Below are 16,627 nucleotides of genomic sequence, written 5' to 3'. Positions count from 1 at the left end.
TTAATAACTACCTCAATTGGACTAGTTTCCAACAGACCTCACAACCTCTGGGGATGCTTGCCATAGATGTGGGTGAAACGTCAGGAGAGAATACTTCTGGAACATGGCCATACAGCCCAGAAAACCCAATGTTATGTTTGTTTCTTCATTCCATTGTATCTCTGTTTTAAGCACCAAATCTCATCTTTTTCTCCCCCAACCAAACAACCCTAGTGAACATCAAAATAATTAACATGCAAACCAGTTTTGATTTGAAGAAGTCTTCCAGAACTGACAGGTTTACAGCACCTTGTGATGAAGGTAGTTATTTGGCTTCGCTTCCTTGGCTGAAAATTGTAGAACTTGATGTTTTTGTCCCATTTTTTGTCTTCTAGGTGATGTTCACATTGCGCTGGAGCATGCTGCTAATCCAATGAATTGTCAGAACAATGAAACCACACTCTCCTATAACATGCATGTGATCTGAATAATCCTGGAATGCAAAGTCCTGTCAAGAAATGCTTGGCTAGAGAAGATCATCTGGTTACTGGAAAACACCGTTCAGGAATTAAAAAAAAAATTGCTCCAGTGCACTATCATTCAGATGTGTAGTTGCACACATTTCTGCTGAAGACTTCTAGGGATTATTTTGCCTTTAAAAAACAAGATTAGCAAGATGATTGACCTGAGCTTTCTTACCGATGAGGAGCAGGAGGCAATCCTGAAAGTGCTGCAAAGGGATGCGGATTTGAAGAGAGCTGAGGAGGAACGGATCAGGTGAGAGTCACAAATACGTCTATACTGCAGGAAACTACAATGGGGTTGTGCATATTTAAAATCTGTTAACACTGTTTCTTTACCAATACTTATGACATTAATATCAGCATTTCCATCCTCTCCTTCCTCCTGCTTAGTTAGCTGAATGGAAACTACTTTTGCCCTTTAAATTCAATTTGTAGCAGTTGAAATAAGATGAGAATAAAGAGGAAAAGTGGAAGGAATAGAGAGAAACTGGGACATTTAAAAATCAACTGAAAAAGTAGGATGATAGAGGTGTAATCAGAACTGTCTCTGCCAACTTGGGACTGTTGAAGGTTGTGCCATCCATAAGGTAATTAGATGGTAAATAAGAGCAACAACATCATTTACATAATAATAATAAATAATAAAACTTTATTTATACCCTGCTACCATCTCCCCAGGAGACTCGGTGCGGCTTACATGAGGCCGAGCCCGCATTACAAACAATACACGCAACACAAGCAATAATAGGTATATTCCATCATTTCGCCAGAACTGGGGCCCAAAGTTTACATACCTGATTAAAACACTTATTAAAAACATGCATAGATAAAAACATGCAAGTCCAATTGAGTTAGTAATTAAAACTCTAATTAATTAAAAATAGTCAAGAACAAAAACACACTAGCCAAAGTGAACCAACTTCCATACAAAGAAAATAGTAGGAATACAAGAATACAAGCCAATAGCTGCAAAGGGTCTGCAGATTGGCTTTCCCGCCTCTGAAACTGCTAACCTTTTAGGGGTTTGCAAACCTGCAGCAGCCCTGAGAGAAATGCAAGGGGAAGACACTCTAAGCAACTAAAAAGGTAATGTGAACCAGACTCCTGGGAGATGGAACAGACCTCGTGGGCCATCCACTCCAACCCCGGCCAAGAAGCACCCCTGACAGATGGCCATCCAGCCTCTGCTTAAAAGCCTCCAAAGGAGGAGACTCCACCCCACTCTGAGGCAGAGAGTTCCACTGCTGAACAGCCATCTCTCACAGTTAGGAAGTTCTTCCTCATGTTCAGGTGGAATCTCCTTTCTTGTAGTTTGAAGCCATTGTTCCACGTCCTAGTCTCCAGGGCAGCAGAAAACAAGCTTGCTCCCTCCTTCCTATGACTTCCCCACACATCTTTATACATTTGGTGACATGTCATGGTATCCCAAAACTCGTTATCTCAGTATTATTGTTGTTGTTGTTATTTGTCTTGGACCCTGATCAGTTTGACTGAAAGTGATTTGTAATTTTCGGTGGTCCATTTATTGTAATTTCCTGGAAAGAGAATGGGGAAGAGAGAACCAAAAAGCTTGGGAAAACGAATCAAGAGAACTTGCTTTCCCAGCAGCACTTGCATGGGGTGGGCATTGAAAAGTCTCTGAGTTCCTCTCAAAGCATGATGGGAGTTGAAGTTTCTCTCTCTCTCTCTCTCTCTCTCTCTCTGTTTCTCAGCCAATAAAAGGCTTGGTTGTGTCCCTGTACTGATTGGCTGAGAATGGACACAACTGGTGACCACAATTCCCAGGACCCTCTCTTGTGGTTTGTCTTATTTTAAAAAATGTTATAGTAAAAACTTAAAATAATTCTTAAAAAATCAGTAGATTGGTGAATTGTTCTGAAACTTGGCAGGCCTGCAGTTGTAAACAGGGTCTAAAACTGAGGTAGGTTTCATGCAGATAGGCCTTTAAATGACTGAAGATTGAGCCTTTAAATCAGGGGTCCTCAAACTTTTTAAACAGAGGGCCAGGTCACAGTCCCTCAAACTGTTGGAGGGCCGGATTATAATGTGAAAAAAGAAGAATGAATTCCTATGCACACTGCGCATGTCTTATTTGTAGTGCAAAAAACAATACAATAATTAAATTGAAGAACAATTTTAACAAATATAAACTTATTTATTTATTTATTTACAGCTTTTTTTTCCGCCCTTCTCACCCTGCAGGGTCCTCAGGGCGGATTACAGTGTACACATATATGGCAAACATTCAATGCCAATTTTTGACATACAAACATAGGCTATTTAACTTTTTCTGGCCGCCAGGGGAGCTGTTGCTTTCATCGTCCATCTGCGACGTTGATGAAGCACTTCCGCATTCCCCGCATGCTTCCCCGCTGGAATGCTTTGCTGGAGTCTTCTTTATGGCCTCATAAATCAGTTAATTTAGCTTCCGCACACTAATTTTCCTACTTGACAGATGCAACTGTCTTTCGGGTTGCAAAGGTCGACAACAGGCTACACATAATTGGTTGGAAACCCACTCCAACCCGGGCTGGCTTTGAACTCATGGCCTTTTTGGTCAGAGTGATCTTAATGCAGCTGACACTCAGCCAGCTGCGCCACAATCCTGGTGCGTATTAGTATTTCAATGGGAAGTGTGGGCTGATTAGATAGGATTGTTGTTGTTGTTGTTGTTGTTGTTGTTGTTGTTGTTGTGTGCTTTCAAGTCATTTCAGACTTAGGATGACCCTGAGTGACCTTGGAGGGCCGTATCTGACCCTGAGTGACCTTGGAGGGCCGTATCTGGCTCCCAGGCCTTAGTTTGAGGACCCCTGCTTTAAAGTTTTCAATTGTAGCCAATGGGCCGAATCTTTGCCGAATGAAAACAGCAACACTCCTCCCAATTCAAGTAACTTCTCCCAATTCAAGCAGAATGAGGGATCAGCTGAAAATGGACCCCGGAATGGCATGCCTTTTGGCCACATTGCCCAAGCCTAATTGTTATTATCTAAACCCCATTTTTCTCTCTCTAAAAAAGAGACTCAAAGCTTCTCTGGCGATTGCTATTCTTGCTCGGACTTTTATCTGCATCCCATTTTTGAATTTAATCTCAAAAGTATGCTCTAACCATGTTTTGGGTTATGCAGAATGTTCCCAAATAAGCCCTCCTCAATGAAAATAGTGGGTGGTTTATTGACTGAGCTTGCCAATGCCCGTTGGATGTGGATTCGACTTGCACGCTTATTGTTAGGTTGTTCTAAGTAATTACGGTGCAGGAACCCTCAACACATGGAAGGACACAATAAAAATAATCTGGCGCCTTGGGGTTTTGACCACCATGGCCACTGGCACCATGTAGTCTGCACAAATCAAATGCTGTGGTTATGTTTACATTGGGAGGAAACCACCTCTGTTCTCCCAGGTCTTCTTTGATGACAGAAAGCTCTAGGAGAGCAAGCAATGCTTTCCATGGGGACACAATCTCCTGCTTTTTACTTGCTTTTTGGACTGCACGAACTAAGGAGGAACATGATGAGATAGTTTTGCTTACAACAACCACCATTCCTTCACAAACCCCTAATATGAAGGTCTGGTGGCTGGAGATCTAGTCAGTTGAGTCTTTACTATAGTTTGTTGCTGTTGTGTGCCTTCAAGTCATTTCTGACGTATGATGAGCCTAGGGTAGATTTATCACAGGGATTTCTTGGCAAGATTTGTACAGAGAGGCATTGCCTTTTGCCGTCCTCTGAGGCTTAGAGAGTATGGTAAGGTAAAGGTTGTCCCCTGACATTAAGTCCAGTCATGTCTGACTCTGGGGTGTGGTGCTCATCTCCATTTCTAAGCCGAAGAGCTGGCGTTGTCCATAGACACCTCCAAAGTCATGTGGCCGGCATGACTGCATGGAGCGCTGTTACCTTCCCGCCGGAGCAGCACCTATTGATCTACTCATATTTGCATGTTTTCAAACCGTTAGGTTGGCAGAAGCTAGTTCTGACAGCGGAAGCTCATGCTGCTTCCAGGAATCGAACTTGCGACCTTTCGGTCAACAAGCTCAGCAGCTCAGCGCTTTAACCCACTGCGCCACTTGCTCAATATTACCCAGTGGGTTTTTCAAGTGGGAATTTAAACTCTGGTTTCCAGAACCATAATCCAACACTGAAATCACCTTTTTATTATGTCAGAAGCAACTTGAGAAGCTTCAAGTTGCTTCTGGTGTGAGAGAATTGGCCATCTGCAGAGACGTTGCCCAGGGAGTATTACCATCCTGTGGGAAGCTTCTCTCATGTCCCTGCGTGGGAAGCTGGAGCTGACAGATGGGAGCTCACCTCGTCTTGCAGATTCAAACCACCGACCTTCAGGTCAGAAGTTCAGCTGGCACAACGGTTTAACCCATTGCGCCTCCTACTAAAATCATTAAACTATGGTAGCTTTCAGTAATATTCTCACCATGCTGTCCCTGGTTTTGGGAAGAGGACATGCCACACGGTATCTTCTTCTTTCATCCTTTGGTTCTGAAGTAGCAGGAAAGTCTTACTTCCCCTGGTCAATGTGGGAAGATATGGATGGGAAACTCCTCAGACCTCAATTTCTACTTGCAGATCTTTTGACCACAGCGTTCCAATTTAGAAGCTTCACTGTTGGCCAACGTTGCAAGGCCTTTGGGATCAAATTACATCAGAAATGAAAGTGGTTTCCCCAAATTCTGCTTGCTAATCCAGAACTGGATGATTTCTTTTAAAATGCCACTGAGGCTTGAATCCAGTGGTTCAGCCCAGAGACTGGAAGCTTTGGGTTCTTCCATTCTTGAACTGTATGTAGCCCATTATATGGTCATTATATAAGGCAGAATGGGCAAAATGTAGCCCATGGGATCATCTGTCCTGAACTTAGATTTCATTAAAGAAGGGAACAAATAGTGCTGCAGGTTAGTTTTGTCAAATTCAGCCATATCCATTGTGCTGTCACATGCTGGACCTGTGGCAATGTCTATTTGCAGGACATGCTTTCTGTATGCCCAATGGGACACCGGGGCTGCCTCAGCTAAGGGGCCCTTTGGTTTCCCACCACAAAGTTCTGTAGAGGCTTAAAGTAAGTTCAACAAAGTTCTTTATTGGTGCTTAAATCTTCCACAAAGGAATTAAATACTGTAAAATGTGGAAAACTGGTTGTTGTTCATTCGTTCAGTTGTCTCCGACTCTTCGTGACCTCATGGACCAGCCCATGCCAGAGCTCCCTGTCGGCTGTCACCACCCCCAGCTCCTTCAAGGTCAAGCCAGTCACTTCAAGGATGCCATCCATCCATCTTGCCCTTGGTCAGCCCCTCTTCCTTTTACCTTCTACTTTCCCCAGCATAACTGGTAACTTTCTTAATTTGCCCACAAGGGACAGGCAACTGCTTAATGAACTGTTCCTTTTTCCTTGGGGAAACCTTCTGACCCCTCCTTGGGCAAATCTTCCTTTACCTTACTGGCGTGAGGCCCCTACTCCTGGCTCCAAGCTGTGTTATGGATTGTCTGAGTGTCCCTTACCAGATAAGGTCTTCTGTGAATCTGCCAAGTTGGTGTCCTTTAGATTTTCCACGCAGGCTGTGGAACCATTCCTTTTGCCCAGCAAAGGCTGGCTGCAACCTTTCTCCTCAGCAAAGCTAGCTGTAGATCTATTTCTTATTTTCCCCCAGCAAAGCTGGCTGTAACTATAACTTTATTCCCCAGCAAAAGCTGTGCAAAATGAAACTTTTTACAGGTGGGGAGAGAAAAGACCACACATGCTTTCTGTAAGGCTTCCAACTGTAAACTGAACCTGGGAAAAGGGGCAGATCTAAAGGCTCTAACAATGATTGATGGGTCGTTGGCCCTATGGTTGCAAACTGAGGGAAGCTATCTTATTGCAAAATGCATGGCCCAAGTAATTTAAAGCAAACTAGCCATGTAAGAAAGGACATTCTAAACTCCTGGCACAGCTATGCCAGCACATCCATGGTTTCAAGTTGACCATAGTCCAACCAGGAATGCACCCCCTATGGACACACATGTCGCACTATATCAGTTATTTCTGGACTTAACGGTTCTTCTGGTATCTGAAGACAATAAAAATGTATACTGTATTGCCATCTCATTTCTAAGGCAACCCAAACAGCGTTCAATTTATTTTGGTAGCAATGGGAATGAAGCTCTGTTAGAGGGAGAGATGCTGGGATTTGTGACAACTAGGTTCAAGTCTTTCCTGAGCCATAAGACTTCCTCAATAACCTTGTCCAATCATTCTCTCTTAGTCTGACTTATATAATCATAGAGTTGGAAGAGACCTCGTGGGCCATCCACTCCAACCCCTGCCAAGAAGCACCCCTGACAGATGGCCATCCAGCCTCTGCTTAAAAGCCTCCAAAGGAGGAGACTCTACCCTACTCTGAGGCAGAGAGTTCCACTGCTGAACAGCTCTCTCTCACAGTTAGGAAGTTCTTCCTCATGTTCAGGTGGAATCTCCTTTCCTGTAGTTTGAAGCCATTGTTCCATTGTGTCCTAGTCTCCAGGGCAGCAGAAAACAAGCCTACTCGCTCCTTCCTATGACTTCCCCTCACATCTTTATACATGAACCTCATCATGTCTCCTCTCAACCTTACATTAAAGGATTGTTTTGAGTATAAAGGGAAGAGGACAACCTAACTAGCTGCAGCTAACAAAGAAGAATAATGTAATGTTGAAGGCTTTCATGGCTGTAATCACTGGGTTGTTGTAGGTTTTTTCAGGCTATATGGCCATGGTCTAGAGGCATTCTCTCCTGACGTTTTGCCTGCATCTATGGCAAGCATCCTCAGAGGTAGTGAGGTCTGTTGGAACTAGGAAAAAGGGTTTATATATCTATGGAATGACCAGGGTGAGACAAAGGACTCTTGTCCGCTGGAGCTAGGTGTGAATGTTTCAACTAACCACCTTGATTAGCATATAATGGCCTGACAGTGCCTGGAGCAAACTTTTGTTTGTTTGCTCTCTGTTGTTGTGCTGTTGTAATTTTAGAGTTTTTTTTTAATACTGGTAGCCAGATTTTGTTCATTTTCATGGTTTCCTCCTTTCTGTGTACACAAGCATGTGGACAATTTCCACAGAAAGGAGGAAACCATGAAAATGAACAAAATCTGGCTACCAGTATTAAAAAAAACTCTAAAATTACAACAGCACAACAACAGAGAGGAAACAAACAAGGACATCTAATCACCTCTCAACAAAAGTTTGCTCCAGGCACTGCCAGGCAATCAAATGCTAATCAAGGTGATCAGTTGAAACATTCACACCTAGCTCCAGCAGACAAGAGTCCTTTGTCTCATCCTGGTCATTCCACAGATATATAAACCCTTTTTCCTAGTTCCAACAGACCTCACTACCTCTGAGGATGCTTGCCATAGATGCAGGCGAAACATCAGGAGAGAATGCCTCTAGACCATGGACATATAGCCCGAAAAAACCTACAACAACCCAAAGAAGGAATACTATAGAAAAGGCTGGGGGTACTTTCACTCTCCAGATGTCACTTGAGTCCATTAACCTCTGCTAGTATGGGCTATTTATTTACAGTGTTTATATTCTGCTATTCTCACCCCGCAGGGGACTCAGGGCGGATTACAATGTACACATACATGGCAAACATTCAATGCCATAGACACACAACATATATAGACAGACAGTCAGAGGCTATTTAACACTCCAGTTTTCTGGCCACCAGGGGAGCTGTCGCTTCACCATCCATCTGTGACAACGATGAAGTAATTTCCGCATTCCCCACATGCTTTTTGCTGGAGATTTTTATGGCTTCCTAAATTTGTTAAATTAGCCTCCCCACACATGGGTGGTACCTTAAATTTCCTACTTGACAGATGCAACTGTCTTTTGGGTTGTAAAGTTCGACAACAAGCTACACAATTGGCCAGAAGCTCAATCCAACCCAGGTTGGCTTCGAACTCATGACCTTTTGGTCAATAGTGATCTTAATGCAGCTGACACTCAGCCAGCTGCGCCACAATCCCGGTGCTCACAATGATTGCGTATTGCTGCATGACTATGGATGGTCTTGTGGTCCCTTCTAACTCCATGATCATAAATCAGGATACCATAATATCTAAAGGCGTACCAGGTCTCCATCCCTGTTGCAATGCAAGTTGTGTTTCTCTGATGCTAGCTAGGGTGACTTGGAGGTCTCTCATTCATAGGGTCACCCTAGGTCAAGCTCGAAGGCAGTTTAACAACAACAAATACTTAACAAGACTGGATCACAATGATATTGGAAAGACAAAAGTACAAGGAGTGTCTTGTCCCTTCAGTAATTGTGGAGCTGCATCAGGTGGTCTGTGGAGAAGGGCTGCTAGAATTAAAGTTTGTTTTTTTTAGAAACAACAATTAGTGACGGAGAATTCCTGTGGTTGAGTGGCAATGCGGCGTGCAAGTCAGGAGATCTCCGTTCTGTTGTTTGCTGGAACTGTCTTGAACTGTTTTTACATCCCTATGTATCCTCTTCTGAGATAGTGAAGCTAAGTAATATTAAAGGGTCTTGCAATTCAGTCTATAACCATAGAACCCTTATTTGTGGGTCGTCCCCCCCCCCCCCCCCACATACTCCTAGACAGAAATGATCTGTTTAGGAATCCAGGCAATGTTGTGGAAGTTACCATGCAAGATACTCCACTTTGGCAGGAAAAACGAAATGCAAAGATACAGAATGGGGGACATTGCCTGGCTCGAGAGCAGTACGTGTGAAAAAGATCTTGGAGTCCTCGTGGACAACAAGTTAAACATGAGCCAACAATGTGATGCGGCGGCAAAAAAAGCCAATGGGATTTTGGCCTGCATCAATAGGAGCATAGTGTCTAGATCTAAGGAAGTAATGCTACCCCTCTATTCTGCTCTGGTTAGACCACACCTGGAATATTGTGTCCAATTCTGGGTGCCACCATTCAAGAGAGATATTGACAAGCTGGAATGTGTCCAGAGGAGGGCAACTAAAATGATCAAGGGTCTGGACAACAAGCCCTATGAGGAGCGGCTTAAGGAGCTGGGCATGTTTAGCCTGAAGAAGAGAAGGCTGAGAGGAGATATGATAGCCATGTATAAATATGTGAGAGGAAGCCACAGGGAGGAGGGAGCAAGTTTGTTTTCTGCTTTCTTGGAGACTAGGACGCGGAACAATGGCTTCAAACTACAAGAGAGGAGATTCCATCTGAACATGAGAAAGAGCTTCCTAACTGTGAGAGTTGTTCAGCAGTGAAGCTCTCTGTCCCAGTGTGTGGTGGGGACTCCTTCTTTGGGGGCTTTTAAGCAGAGGTTGGATGGCCATCTGTCAGGAGTGATTTGAATGCAATATTCCTGCTTCTTTGCAGGGGGTTAGACTGGATGGCCCATGAGGTCTCTTCCAACTCTTTGGTTCTATGATTCTATGTTGCGATGGTGGACCTAGCTACTTCCTAGAGGGAATACTTTTCTAGGAATCTAAGGGTCCTCTAATATATATTGATGGTAAGCCAGGACCAGAAGTCAGGTAATTCAGTAGGATTCAGTTGTACCTGCTTACTTACTTACTTAGGCGATCTCTCGTTGGCCGAGTAGGATAGTCTTCCAGGATCAGTGTTCTGGTGCATCTGTAGGTGAATGTGGAGCCCTATTATTAATCTGCATTTTCTTCCGCAGTGAGGGCATTGGTTTCCAGGTGGAAGGCGTCTCGATCGGGGTTGGCTTGATGTGCCTTCCTCTTGGCACGTTTCTCTCTTTAGCCCTCCAGTTGTGCCTCTTCAAATTCTGCAGCACTGCAGGTCACAGCTGACCTCCAGCTGGAGCGCTCAAGGGCTAGGGCTTCCCAGTTCTCAGTGTCTATGCCAGAGTTTTTAAGTTACATGTACCTGCAGGTTCATGTAACTGGGGATGTATCTCCCATACATATATCAATCTCACTCTAGATAAGGCACAGGCAAACTTCGGTCCTCCAGGTGTTTTGGAGTTCAACTCCCACAATTCCTAAGAGCCATAGAAATCTTACTGTATAGGTTAAAATTATTTCAGATAGTGGCAGAGAATGTAAATATTGGATCTGGATCTATCACTCTGAAGATGGAAAGAACAAATACATGGCGAAGGAGTGTTGAACCTTTCTATTCATCACCTCCCTGCACAGCCTCTCTATATCTGTATCATAGCTTGCAAAAGTTACTTTTTGGGGGCCTATTCCCTGTGGATACGGGGATCTCCATATCAATGTCTAGGCATTTTCTAAGTCCTCCAGCTCAATTCTATGGTATATTTGGGCCAGAAGTCCTTCATTTTAATAGGGTTTGCTAATGCATATGTATCCATGTGTATCCATGTGAAGTCCAGGAATGTATGAATACGTGGTTTTACTGTAGTTATACCATTCAAGAATGCTCTACTCCTGAAAGTCAACATGCTGGTAGATCTGATGGATCCAGTGGGTCTTCTCTAGCTGGGACTAACAATATGATTTAGGTTCATGTGCAAGCTTTGCTTGGGTGGAAATCTTCTTATGCAGCCATTATTTGAATACATAACCATTATATAACAACAAAAAACACAATAGTATATGTAAGGGAAATGTGCACACGTGTAATGACATTAACAGAACTACAATGTTGGAATATACAAGGATTCATTATTTTCCAAGTTTCATAGTTAGGAGAGATACTCGTGGAATGAAAGTGGTTTCGTGTCTACATGGTTGGGTGTGCTTTCTATGTGGAGTAAATATTTATCTTTATGCTGTTAGTTCACATCAAGCATCCATTTGCTTAAAGGGTTGTTATCTGCTGGTAGTAATGACTGTGTAAACAAGCCCTGATATTTACAGAATCTGCACCTCCCAAGTGCCATGCTGTTCAGGTTCTTGTAAAGGAAGGGCTAAAATATTTGCTGAACTTACATTGATTCAAATTGCAGAAAAATATCTCTCTGTGGATTTTTTTTTTGTTGTGTCAGGAGCGACTTGAGAAACTGCAAGTCGCTTCTGGTGTGAGAGAATTGGCTGTCTGCAAGGACATTGCCCAGGGGACGCCTGGATGTTTTGATGTTTTATCATCCTTGTGGGAGGCTTCTCTCATGTCCTCGCATGAGGAGCTGGAGCTGATAGAGGGACCTCATCCGTGCTCTCTCCGGATTTGAACCTGCGACCTGTCGGTCTTCAGTCCTGCCGGCACAGGGGTTTAACCCACTGCGCTACCGGGGGCTCTCTCTGAGGATGAGAGAGAGAAAGATTTAAATTGATCCATTAGTGGCACAGTGGGTTAAACCCTTGTGCTGGCAGGACTGATGACTTAAAGGTTGGGTTGCTGACCTGAAGGTTGCCGGTTCGAATCCAATCTCAAGAGAGCATGGATGAGCTCCCTCTTTCAGCTCCAGCTCCATGAGAGAGGCCTCCCACAAGAATGGTAAAAACATAAAAAAAAATCTAGGTGTCCCCTGGCAACTTCCTTGCAGACAGCCAATTCTCTCACACCAGAAGTGACTTGCAGTTTCTCAAGTCGCTCCTGACATGGAAAAAAATCCACTAGTATCTTAGGCAACATCCCAGAGCATTAAAGATCTTCAGGATGCTACTAATCTTGGAAACGAATATGCAGCCATTGTTCAATACATACTTGGTTTAATGCTCTGATCCTTGAGTTGCTGTCTTCTAGAGCACTGCTTCTTAAACTATGGTTCCTGACCCCAAATGGGGTCCACTTCACTCACTATTGAGGTTTTGAAAAATCTAGCAACCCTAAAAGTTTTCTAAGGGTCACCTAGTGACTGTTTTAGACATTTACTAGGAATCTGCTGTGCAATGTTTACAGTAAATTCTGCAGAAGAAGCTTCAGCTGCACTTCATAAAAAGGGAAAGCTTGTTTAATAAGCCTTGCAAATGCTGATTTGTTATCAGTGCTCTATTCTTAATACCTATTTGATATACCTATATGCCCAATGTTGTGTAAAATTTTCTCTGGCTGAAAGGGGTCAAGAGTGGAAAAGTTTAAGAAACCTTGCCCTTGACCACTTGCAGTTTTTGAACTGTCTTCAAAAGCAGCCCCTTGTAGTAGTCCATTCTGGATGTAACTAAAGTAGAGTTTTGAAACTTCTTTTAAAAACCCAGATGGAAATGTGTTTAATATTGCCAGTCCTTTGAATCTAGGTGACTCAGCCTTGATACGATTACCTGGGTCACACCCTTGCTCAATGAGCTCGTGAAACACAGAGCTAAGGGAAGTGAATCAGAAATCTCAGATTCATCATAAATTACGTCAGTCCCTTTTTAATGAAAAAGCCATTCTCGATATATCATAGCAGCTGTCTCAAATCAAGGAAAGGAGAAGGAGTTGAGCCTCGCCAGACTTTCAGGGTGCCATAACTAAATGCTACAGAAGCATGAGAATTGTATCTTTTGATAAACTGAACTGGGGATTCTTTAGATCCTTAACAGAAAAATATGGATTTGGGGACCAATTACACATCATAGATAAAATCCATTTACATATCATGGATAAAATCATGGATAAAATCCATTTGCAACACTCACACTCAGGCAAAATCCAGAAGGAAACAACACAAGGTTGTCCACTTTCCCCACTACTTTTTACCCCATCAATGGAAATCTTGATCAGGTTTACTTTAACAAGGTATTTTAAAATATTTAAAACAAAGACTTTGAAGGACTGCATATATAAGGCCAAAGTTGTATGTCAAATATATTTGCAGACGATATGATGATAGTCTTGAAAGACCCCTGAATAGGATGGAACCATGATTGAAAACACTACAGGAATATGGAGGAGTGGCAGGATTTAAAATAAACACACAAAAAATCAAAATAATAACTACAAACAACGAGGGAAGAGGAAAAATAAAACAGGACAAAATGGCTGAATGTTAGCCAAAACAAAAGAAGAAACAACACAAGAGATTTGTTGTCCTTTCCAGGTCATCTACGATGTGTTAGTATGGTTCCTTGGGGGAGAGGGGATTATTTGGCTGAGTGGTGGTGGCCCTTTCTCTCAGTGTAGTTTCCCACTCCATTGAGGTCTGTCTTCAGGCAAAGCAAGCTCTGCAGAAATCATTGGTGCATGTAGTAGGACATTTGGTTATTCACAACAATTCTGGCTTAATATTGACATCTGAATGTGATCACAATTGTTGTGTTTCCCACAAAGCTGGCATTGAACAAAATCAAACAACTGAAGGAACAGGATAACCTAGGCAGCTGAACTAAATTGTTCAGAATCCTTTTTGTTATTTGAATAGAATTGTATTTCACAGTATTTAACATACCTTGTGTTCATGAGATGATCTTCAGTAATGAGAGAAGACAAAGTTATGCATTCTATTATCGCTGGCATTTTAGTTCCCTTATGACCAGTCACATTTATTCAAGTGGTCTTACACAATAGCAGGTAAGGAAGGTCAGTCATACTGGGAGAGTTTTTTAAGGTTGTTTAAAGGCCTGTTCCTTAGGTAAGTGAGAAACAGAATGGTGTAAGAGCAGGATTTGGGCTCCATGGGACAAGGGTTCAGATCTGCACTCAGACATGGAAACCAATTGGGCCATCTTGGCCAAGTCATATTTTCTCAACCTTAGAGAAAGGCGAAAGATTTATACAATCTGAGGAAGGATATTAGAGGCAAAGATGAAGTACTTTGGCCACATCATGAGAAGAAAGAAAAGCTTAGAGGAGACAATGGGGAAAATGCTGGGGAAAATGGAAGGAAAAAGGAAGAGGGGCCAACCAAGGGCAAGATGGATGGATGGTATCCTTGAAGTGACTGTCTTGACCTTGAAGGAGCTGGGGGTGGTGACGACCGATAGGGAGCTCTGGCATGGGCTGGTCCATGAGGTCACAAAGAGTCAGAAATGACTGAACGAATGAACAACAACAAGAGAAAGGCAGTACAAATCTTCCCCTGTAGAAATCCCTTATGCTATCCTCCCAGTGTTTGTATTTGCCTTCAAGTCACCTCTTGACTTCTGGTGACCCCATGAATTTCATAGGGGTTTCTTACAAAAGGAATACTCAGAGGTGGTTTGCTACTTTCTTCCTTAGAAATTGAGCCTACAGCACCTGGTATTCATCTAAGGACTACATAGCTCTTTTGAACTGTGTTGTTGGAGGAAAGTTCTGAGAGTGCCTTGGACCGCAAGTAGATCCAGCCAGTCCACACTTCAGGAAATAAAACCCGACTGCTCATTGGAGGGAAGGATATTAGAGGCAAAGATGAAGTACTTTGGCCACATAATGGGAAGACAGGAAAGCTTGGGGAAGACAATGATACCGGGGAAAATGGAAGGAAAAAGGAAGAGGGGCCGACCAAGGGCAAGATGGATAGATGGTATCCTTGAAGTGACTGGCTTGAGTCTGAAGAAGCTGGAGGTGGTGATGGCCGACAGGGAGCTCTGGCGTGGGATGGTCCATGAGGTCACAAAGAGTTGGAAGCGACTGAATGAATAAACAACAACACCTAGCTCATGAGGCTTAGTTTCCAAAATCAGATGGTGTCTGGTGTCGTTAGGATAGTTAGGCCTGCTGTTCTTTTTAGGTCCTGTTCTGCTTTGTTTTTACCTGGTTAGACCACACCTGGAATATTGTGTCCAATTTTGGGCACCACAACTGAAGAGAGATATTGACAAGCTGGAATGTGTCCAGAGGAGGGCGACTAAAATAATCAAGGGTCTGGAAAACAAGCCCTATGAGGAGCGGCTTAAAGAGCCTGAAGAAGAGAAGGCTGAGAAGAGACATGATGATTCCTGTTGTTGTTCATTTGTTCAGTCGTTTCCGACTCTTCATGACTTAATGGACCAGTCCACACCAGAGCTCCCTGTCAGTCATCACCACCCCCAGTTCCTTCAAGGTCAATGCAGTCACTTCAAGAATACCATCCATCCATCTTGCCCTTGGTCAGCCCCTCTTCCTTTTTCCTTCCATTTTCTCCAGCATAATGCATAAATATGTGAGAGAAGGTCATAGGGAGGAGGGAGCAAGCTTGTTTTCGACTACCCTGGAAACTAGGACATAGAATAATGGCTTCAAACTACAAGAAAGGAGATTCTATCTGAATATTAGGAAGAACTTCCTGACTGTGAGAGCTGTTCAGCAGTGGAACTCTCTGCCCTGGAGTGTGGTAGAGGCTCCTTCTTTTGAAGCTTTTAAACAGAGGCTGGTTGGCCATCTGTCGGGGGTGCTTTGAATGCAATTTTCCTGCTTCTTGGCAGGGGGTTGGACTGGATGGCCCATGAGGTCTCTTCCAACTCTATGATTCTATGATTATATCATTCTGTGTATGGAGAAAACTTGCAGGTCCCTCTATTCTTGGCAGGAAGCAGGCAGAAGTGAGCTACAAGACTTGAAAATAAATGAAGCAGAACAGGAGTTATATTAGTGGTTTCATTACCATTGCAAGAAGAATGTTTCAAAGCATTTGGCTTCCCTGTGAAAATAAACACTCTTATCCTGGTTTACAAAAGAACGGTCTTGGGGGGAATTTGTAACCGAAGGAAGGAAAAATGCAGACAAAAGGTTTAACGCTTAAGAGTGGAAGCTGGTGGGAATTTGCATAGATGAAAGGGAGAAAATGATATATTTATTCCTTATCCATTAATAGATTGTAGTCATAGAATCATAGAATCAAAGAGTTGGAAGAGACCTCATGGGCCATCCAGTCCAACCCCCTGCCACGAAGCAGGAATATTGCATTCAAATCACCCCTGACAGATGGCCATCCAGCCTCTGCTTAAAAGCTTCCAAAGAAGGAGCCTCCACCACACTCCGGGGCAGAGAGTTCCACTGCTGAACGGCTCTCACAGTCAGGAAGTTCTTCCTAATGTTCAGATGGAATCTCCTCTCCTCTCTTCTTAGTGTTTTCCTCACTCAAAGCTGGTTTTAGATTCTAGATATTTGTAGAGCAGCCTTCAATAACCTACCAGATGTATTGATCTATAGTTCCCATTAACACTAACCACAAGCTGTTTGGGCAGAAGCTTACAAGGGTGAAGTCTGACTTGGACACGATAGTCCATGCTCTGGTTACATCCCGCATAGACTACTGCAACACGATCTACGTGGGATTGCCTTTGAAGACTGTCCGGAAGCTTCAAATGGTCCAACGAATGGCAGCCAGATTGCTAACAGGAGT

The 16,627-nt window shown here is 43.3% G+C and overlaps 1 protein-coding gene across 1 annotated transcript in view; it reads left to right on the top strand.

The window, feature by feature from the left end:
• Window positions 1-557: 557 nt before the first annotated feature.
• Window positions 558-16,627, top strand: part of SYTL2 (synaptotagmin like 2) — a 67,363-nt gene continuing 51,293 nt past the window's right edge. Inside the window, exon 1 of the mRNA XM_067466217.1 lies at window positions 558-756. Within this exon, the coding sequence (XP_067322318.1) occupies window positions 656-756 (101 nt within the window). The 5' untranslated portion in view covers window positions 558-655. The remainder of the gene's footprint in view (window positions 757-16,627) is intronic.

This window comes from Anolis sagrei, chromosome 3 (assembly GCF_037176765.1).
Source record: "Anolis sagrei isolate rAnoSag1 chromosome 3, rAnoSag1.mat, whole genome shotgun sequence".
NCBI lineage: Eukaryota > Metazoa > Chordata > Lepidosauria > Squamata > Dactyloidae > Anolis > Anolis sagrei.
Note: the sequence above shows the minus strand (reverse complement) of the source record. Positions and strands in the feature narration are given on the sequence as shown.